This window comes from Ursus maritimus, unplaced genomic scaffold, assembly GCF_017311325.1.
Source record: "Ursus maritimus isolate PB19 unplaced genomic scaffold, ASM1731132v1 scaffold_26, whole genome shotgun sequence".
NCBI classification, from domain to species: Eukaryota; Metazoa; Chordata; class Mammalia; order Carnivora; family Ursidae; genus Ursus; species Ursus maritimus.
In genome coordinates, this window is record NW_024425119.1 from 42,666,743 (window position 1) to 42,674,543 (window position 7,801).

The 7,801-nt window shown below is 58.2% G+C and overlaps 1 protein-coding gene across 1 annotated transcript; it reads right to left on the bottom strand.

Annotated features, from left to right (window-relative positions):
- KRT78 (keratin 78) lies at window positions 1-7,322 on the bottom strand. The gene is made up of 9 exons (XM_008704619.1): window positions 6,954-7,322; window positions 6,323-6,537; window positions 5,245-5,305; window positions 4,679-4,774; window positions 3,643-3,807; window positions 3,165-3,290; window positions 615-835; window positions 348-382; window positions 1-266 (listed from the first exon to the last, which is right to left on the bottom strand). The coding sequence occupies exons 1-9, from the start codon at window positions 7,320-7,322 to the stop codon at window positions 7-9; spliced, it is 1,548 nt and encodes a 515-aa protein (XP_008702841.1). The 3' UTR covers window positions 1-6.
- Between the last annotated feature and the right edge of the window lie 479 nt (window positions 7,323-7,801).

Here is a 7,801-nt window from a genome sequence, read left to right on the forward strand (position 1 = left end):
CGCCACTCAGTATGTGACAGACGTCTTCAGACTTGATTCCACCGTCTTCTTCAGGATGGTGTGGCAGCTGGAGCTGGAGCCAGAGCCAGATACAGAGCAGGAGCCGAAAGCAGGGCCCTGCCCAGAGCCCAGGATGACATTGGAGCCCCCAGTCACGATGCTGGAGCAGCTGGGCCCAAAGCTGCCTTTCCCGCCTCCGAGGCCACAAGTGCCCGCCAGGCCATCGCCAGTCCCTCCAGACGCGACGGTGCTGCCTCCACCCACAGCTGCCAAGAAATGTACCAGGGTCACAGCAGGGTCCTCGGCTCCCCACAGGGACCACTCTCCCCAAGCCCCCTGATACTCACAGATAGAGACCTGGCTGCTGCACCCCCCAGACATCCTGGCAGAGAAAGGAGAAGAGGTAGCATGCTCAGAAAGGCTGCAAAGAATGTGTCCCCAGGTATCTTAACCTCCCAGCAGATCAAATGCACCCGCAGCCCTGATTTTAAATCCCGCCCAGCAGGATGGGCTGCCCTCAGTGCTAGGACATCTCAGGATCCCCTCCAGCCAGGAGAGCACCAGGGCCCGGTCCATCCTCCTCTCCCACCTCTCCCATATTCCCAGGTGCCCACCTGCTCTCCTCCATCTCCAGCAGCCTGCGGTAGGTGGCGATCTCCACGTCCAGGGCCAGCTTCGTGCTCATGAGCTCCTGGTACTCGCGCAGCAGCCGGGCCAGGTCCTGCTTGGCCGCTCTCAGGGCGGCCTCCAGCTCGGCCAGTTTGGCCTGAGCATCCTTGAGGGCCATCTCCCCCCGCTGCTCGGCGTCGGCGATGGTGGTCTGCAGGCTGGCATTCTGGAAGGGGTGTAGAAATGAGGGAGAAAGTAGCTGCAAGTCCAGCACGACCTCCCAAAGAAACTACTGCGGCTAGAGCTTAGAGCCCAGGGTAGACCACAACCTTATGAGCTCAAAATTATCCACGGTCATCCCCCTCCCCCCGGTTCCTCTCATTCTAAGGGAAAGCATTGCCCCTTCTGCTTCCTTAACTCCTGGAGTGGGTTGAATAGTGTCCCCCAAAAGGTCATGTCCACCTAGAACTTCAGACTGTGATCTTATTTGGAAATAGGGTCTTTGCAGATGTAATTCGTTAAGGGTCTCAAGATGATATCATACTATATGGAGAATGAGCCTTAATTCCCATGAACGGTGTCCCTAGAAAAAGATGACAAAACACAGAGACAGATACGAGGGATGACGCCACGTGACAATGGAGGCAGGGGCAGAGTGATGCAGCCGTAAGACAAGGAGCGCCAAGGATTCTCGGGGCTGCCAGAGGCTAGGAAAAGGCGAGGAAGGTCTCGCCCACCCCGCTCCTTCAGAGGGAGTGCACCTGCCAGCACCCGAGTCCACACTCCAGCCTCCAGAACTGAGAGAATACATGGTCTGGTGTTTCAAGGCTCCAAGTCCGTGGTACCATGTTACAGCGGCCACAGGAAACTCATCCCTCAGCACCCGTTCAAGTACTTTGTCCTGTTATTAAAGGATATCAAATCACGTGCCTCAGTTTTTGGTTTGACAAATACACTCTGTACTTATCTCTCTGATCTGATAGAAAACTCCCAGAAGGAGAGCAACATCCGCATCTAACTGGCCGTCTAGCTGACTGACCCCTGAGGGTCAGGAAAGAAGGCATTCCCTAAGGGCTCTCATTATTCTATTCCCATTCTAGCCTCAGTATTCTATTCTATTCTAGACACAAGCACCCCGTGGGGGGGGGGGGGCGCGGACATCATCTCTACTCTACAGATGAAGAAACTGAGATTCCGAAAAGCAGTGAGTGGAGGAGCTGGGTCCCTAACCCAGGACAGCTAGCTGCCAGCTAGTCCCCCAGCCCAGCCCGCGGGGCTCTGCCCAGGGCTGGCACAGGGGAGTCCAGTCCGTCATGTTTGTGCAGGAAAAGGAGGAGTAAGGGGGGGACTGTGTTCCAAAAGGGGTTCTGGCAGGCAAGGCGCCTTGCAGTGTGCCCGAGCTGTGGTTCCCAGCTGTGGGGACGTGGTAGCCCTCCTAAGTGCGGGCTGCTGGGCTGAGATGCTCACAGTCACTTGGGTAAACTGAGTCAGAAAGTAGGTTTCTGGGCTCCACCCTTAGAGGCTGATTCCCTGAGTCTGACAGAGGCCTGGGAATCTGCATTTTAATAGACACACACACACACACACACACACACACACACACACGGAATTCCAAAGCAAGGAATTCAAATGTATGGGCAAAAACACTGTGGCAGCAAACTGAATAATAGGACCCGGTCACCTTCATCTCGGTCCCCCATCGCATGCCAAAGGAGAGCAGGTGGGGATGGGTGCAGACTGAGTCTGGGCTTTGAATGACCTGAGTTCCAAGGGCTTTCCCGGGAGGGCCCCACTTGCGAGTAGACGGGCCATGCACGTGCCTTGGGAATCAAGCTAAAGTGCTTGAGGAAACCGCCCGACTCTGTAGTCTCAGCTCTCAACCCTCTGCTGATCCCAAAACCGATTCTTCGGGTTTGGGGAAAGTGAATGCAAAGAGACTTGAAAGCTGAAGCGTCTGTAATCCTTCACATCTAGAAGTGAGGGCTCCGGGACGAGCGAGGAACCGCGTCCTCTCCATCCTCCTCTCCCCGCTCCATCCCACGCCAGGCCCCAACAGCATCACCTCCAACCTGCGCAAAGATCTGCCTCAGGAGGGCTCACCGTCCCCCCCACCATTTCACCTGCTTCCTGAGGTCCCGGCTCTCACCCTCCCCAACACGGGACCCAGGAAGTCAGCCCCTGGCCCTAGAGTCTCCACTGGGCTTGAGGAGTAAGAGTAAGGAAAGACAAGAAAATAAGACAAGAAAGATGGATCGACCCTCTCGCCTAGGAGCCAAAACCAAGGTGTACGCCTGGCCATGGAAGGCAGCACGAGCAGCGCCCCCTGGAGTTGTTCAGTGCAGAATGCACACAGGCTTGAAGTCGTAGGAGGGAGGCCAAATTCCTCCACGATGGGGCTTGAAGTTCTCTCCACCGGAAGTATCCGAAGCTCCAGCTAGTTAGGAAACCTGCACGCAAAGCCCGCAGTGACCCTGGCACAAAGGTAATAGCAAGGGGCTGGGGAGCTTGGGAGCCTCAGGTAATAGCAAGGGGCCTGGGGAGCTTGGGAGCCTCACCTGCTTCTTGAGGTTCTCGATCTGACTCTGCAGCCTCTGGCTCGTCTGCTGCAGCTGAGAGATCTGGACTTTGGTTTCCTTCATGCTGTCCCCATGAAGCCGGGCAGATGCCTGAAGCTCCTGGTACTGAGGGGGACGGAGGTGACACCATTGGTTGAGAGGACCCTCGCCTCTGACCCCAGGACCAGGAGAAACACCACGTCCCCAGTTCTGTGCCTCCTCACGTCCTCACTTGGAACGCGAGTTAAACGCTGAAGCGAGGACACGGCGGGATGAGCTTGCAACAGTCCGGGCTGGTCTCGCCCGGTTTCCCTGCATTGCCCCCTCCTGGAGACAGGAAGTGGCCGTGCCACCCAGTCCCGGAGCTCCAGGGAGGTTATCAGAACTGCCCCAAGGGGACCAAGGTGGACGACCACTGTGGGGCATGGGCAGGGAGACCCAGCCTCTTCTCGCCCAGTGCCGCCCCCTGTTCTGGCACCTTTGTCTGGTACAGCGTCTCCGCGTCGGCTTTGCTGCTCCGGGCGATCTCCTCGTACCGGGCGCGGACCTCGGCAATGATGTCGCTGAAGTCCAAGCCTCGGTTGTTGTCCATGGACAGCACCACGGACGTGTCGCTGGCCTGGGTCTGGAGCTGGCCCAGCTCCTGCAGGGAAGACTGACTCAGTGTCCACCTGCCCCCACTCCCTTTCCCCCTGGAGCCTCAGGCAGGGGGGCAGGATGCCTGACTTCCTGCCCATGAATCCATCAGGGGCAGCCCTCATTCCGCTGGGTGGTTGAGCACGCCCTGCCCCCTGTTGTGTCCTCATCTGAAAATAAGGGTTGTAGAAGGTGATGTCTAATGCCCCTAGCAACTTGGACATGAAAGGTAAGTGGCCTGCAAGCTCGAAATCTCCTGGTCCCCATCACTCCTCTGACTGCTTATCACACCCTCTCGCTCTCCTTCTCCTGCTCCAACCCCCATGGCCTCCTTACTTCCACAAACATACCAGCGCGCCCCTGGGGGCCCTTCCCTCTGCCTGGAACCTCTGGTTCCAGCTGCCTGCTTAACTTCCTCACCTCCTTCCAGTTTTTGCTCTAACTTTATCTTCTAAAGAAGGCCACTCTGACCGCCCTATTTGAAATTACCACTGCCCTACCGCCCCACACACATTCCTAAGCCCCCTGTCCCTGTTTGCCATAGCGGTTTTCCTGTTTGCGTAGCATAGATCACCTTCTAACATATTATATAATTTACTTCTTTACTAGGTCTATTGTTTGGGATTGTCTACTGTCTACTGTCTCCCAACAGACAGTAAGCGTCGTGATTTTTGCCTGGTCATTCACTAGTGCCTCTCCAGTGCCTACCAATCCATGCAGTACATTCTCAATGTTTGTTTGTCAAATGACTGAATGACTGGATACCAGGCGTTGCCTCCCGGCCACTCCCACTGTAGCCAGGGAGGCTGCTGGCCCTGTCCCCTCCCCTCACTCCCGCCGGCCCTCAGCAGACCACCCTGCACTTGGCAGACCCTCACTTCTTCATAGAGTTGCCTCAAGAAGCAGATGTACTCTCGCAGAGACGCCAGCTTGCCTTCCAGCTCCATCTTGCTCAGGAAAACCCCATCCACATCCTGGGGACAGGAAGACAGAAACCATGTACCCCCACTTCCTATTTGTGGGTCCCACTCTGGCTCAGGAGTTCTGTTCGCACACTGCTCAATACTCACCCGCAGCTATCCCCAGAGACCCATTCCTTCCTCCTCCAGCCCCCCTCGCCCTGCTCTCCTTTTGCCTGACACTGGCACACACCGCCTTCAGGAAGCCTTCCCTGATTACTCTCAACCAGTTCTGCATCTTCCACTCCCTCCCCACCCTCTCCCACAGTGACACCCAGAGCTCATCATATGGTCCTTCCATCAGATCTTGTTCTGGGGTCCCTGTGTCTACATAGGTGTCCCATTTCCCTGGGGGTCCCCTGCGGGCAGCCTGATGCCATGTGCTGCGTTAGGCTCTCCCACCCCCCGCCGTCCCAGCCCAGGACTGAGCTTTGTGCATGGTGGGTGCTCGGGATCCGAGGGAAGCAGCTGACCCCCACCGTCACCTTTTTTAGGACCACAAAATCGTTCTCAGCTGTGGCGTGCCTGTGGGCCTCCTCCTCATACCTGTCAAATAGGTACAGAGGGACGCTGCCTGAGGTTGGGAGATCAGAGCCCATGCCTCTCCTCCAAGCCCGACCTCCCTGAAAAGACCCCCCTTGCCACCATTAGACACTCCCAAGCAGGACACATAACCAGCCCGCTCCTCGGCCTTTCCTATCAGGAAGTCATTGTCACATCCTGGCTACGTCCGTCTCCACTCCTGCAGCTCATGTCCACTTAACCACACGAGGCCACTTTCCTTCACGTCTCTAAGGCACATTCCAACACCTTTTCTCACTCGCTCACAATCATCATGTGAAGCAGGCAGTTTGGCTTTCGTCAGAGAGATGACACGGCTTGCCCAAGTCATCGATAAGTAGGTGGCCCCAGCAGAGCTAAACCCAGCTCTCCTGGGCTCTTTCCAGCACCCGCTCCGCCTCCCACGCCATCCTCGCAGTGGCCCTGGGTGGTAAGAATACGCTCCCAGCTTACAGATGGGAAACCGAGGCCGGCGAAGGTAAAAGGGTCGCTGTGTGGCTCGCGGCCACCAAACCCAAGCTTCCTGTTAGTCCGGGGCTCTCTCCACACCACCAGGTGACCTTGGTGGGGAACCCAGAAACACAGCCCAGCTGTGAATCATGCCACACGCCTGGGGATGGTCCCACTAAATGGATTCCCTTCCACCACCAGACCAGAGAACATCTGAGTCACTGTAGCCTACAGCCTGCTCAACAGGAATTTATCGAGGAAAAACCCGCTGAGGCGTTGTTTAAAGAAGCCCCTCCCAGCCCTGACCCGAAACATGGCCCTCGCAGCTGGGTCTGTTGGAACCGACGCTCTCCAGACCTGGGCATCGGGGACTGTGGGGCCTCCTTACCTGCCCCGGGGGGGCACCCGGGAATCAGAGGGAATGGGCTGCGGAGGGGAGGCCAGTCCTGTGTCTCTGGCAGCTCAGCATGGGGGAGGCCCTCCAGCTGCCAGCCCCGATCCAAACCCTCCCGGACCCCACCCGGGCCCCATGGCGCACTGGGGTTTGCCTACTTGGCCTTATACTCCTCCTCCTGGTCCTGGCAGGACTTCAGCTCGGCATCCACAGCCTTTCGTTCACTCTGGAGCTGCTCCAGTCGCCATGTGAGCTGGGCCAGGTAGCCCTCAAAGAAAGACTCCAGGGCCGGGGCGCTGTCGCTCTCCCCCAGCTGCTGCAGCAGCTCCCACTTGGTCTCCAGGACCTTGTTCTGCTGCTCCAGGAAGCGCACCTGCCGCCCAAGCAGAGGCTCCCTGAGGCTCCCGTGGGACTCCCCGGCCACAGGCTCTGGCAAGGAAAGCCTCAGGGGCCCTCCTGTCTGCCCACCTTTCCCCTACCCCCCAATGCAGCCTGGGCAGGGGCAGCCTCACGCCCTCCCAGGAGACTCTGAGTGCATCAAAATGATGGCGAACGGCTAACGGGAGAGGGCCTACTGCTGAACGGCTCGTCTCTGTTCCTGAGCCCCAACCACAGAACAGCGGGGCCTCCGCATAACCAGAGAGCCTGTAGTTAGACCAGGAAGGACTTTCTTTGCTGCAGAAGTGATGAGAAAAGTGGTAGCAGAGCAGACTTACCCATTCCCAAATCCATCGAGAACAGTTCCTCCGAGGGAGGCAGAGACAGGGGCTTAGCTGAGTGGACCCTCACCTTGTCAATGAAGGAAGCAAACTGGTCGTTCAGGGTTCTGATCTCTCGGGTCTCCTGAGTCCTCACCACCTGGAACTGGGGCTCGATCTCAATCTTCAGTGGGGTCAGCAGACTATGGTTGATGGTCACTTCCCGGATGCCGCCCGGAGGGCACAGGGAAAGCCCGGGCCCACCACGGCCCACCCCAAACCGCACGCCAGGTCCTCCCCCTGATCCCCAAGCCCTCCCACGAAAGCCTCCTCTGCACCCCCCGAAGGAACTGAAGCTCTTGCTGCTGAAGCTGCCCCCGCCGCTGCGGCCCCCCGGGCGAGCAGAGCAGGCTGAGTGAGCGCTGAAGCCCCTCCGGGCCCGGCACGACACGCGAGACATGGCAGAGACGGAAGGTCACACAGCTGCAGACAGACAGACGATCATCGAGGTGTGTGAGTTCCTGCCCCGAGGCCCCAGCACGAGACTTTTATCCCCTCCCGGGCCTGGGCTGGGCCTCGGGGAGCAAGATGCTCGTGGCCTGACTGTGTCTGTCACTGGCTCCTGCTGACCTATTCTGACACGCCTGGAGAACAGGGGCCCAGCACGTGCGGAGACCAAGGGAGAGGAGGCCCAGACCCTGCCCTCGGAGCTCCCAGGCCGGCCGGAGAGCTGGGCAAGTCCCAAAGACAAGGAAACAGCCAGAGACCTGGACTCCAGTGCTGGGGGTGGGGAGCGAGGGCCCCCGAGCAGTCACTGACAGTCATTCAAGGAAGTTTTCTCGGAGAAGGAGATGGGGGATGGGGAAGAAGAGACGGGGTTCAGAAGGAGCATCCGAGTGCCCTGACGATGCTGGACAGAGGAGTGTGACGCTTCTCAAG

What these genes read in the sequence shown, in the direction of transcription:
- KRT78 (XM_008704619.1), bottom strand. Translation starts at nt 7,322, where the DNA reads ATGTCTCGCGTGTCGTGCCGGGCCCGGAGGGGCTTCAGCGCTCACTCA. An exon ending in ATTTTGTGGTCCTAAAAAAG is followed by an intron (nt 4,775 to 5,244) that starts GTGACGGTGGGG and finishes TCCTGTCCCCAG; the next exon opens with GATGTGGATGGGGTTTTCCT. An exon ending in TCGAGAACCTCAAGAAGCAG is followed by an intron (nt 836 to 3,164) that starts GTGAGGCTCCCA and finishes CACCCCTTCCAG; the next exon opens with AATGCCAGCCTGCAGACCAC.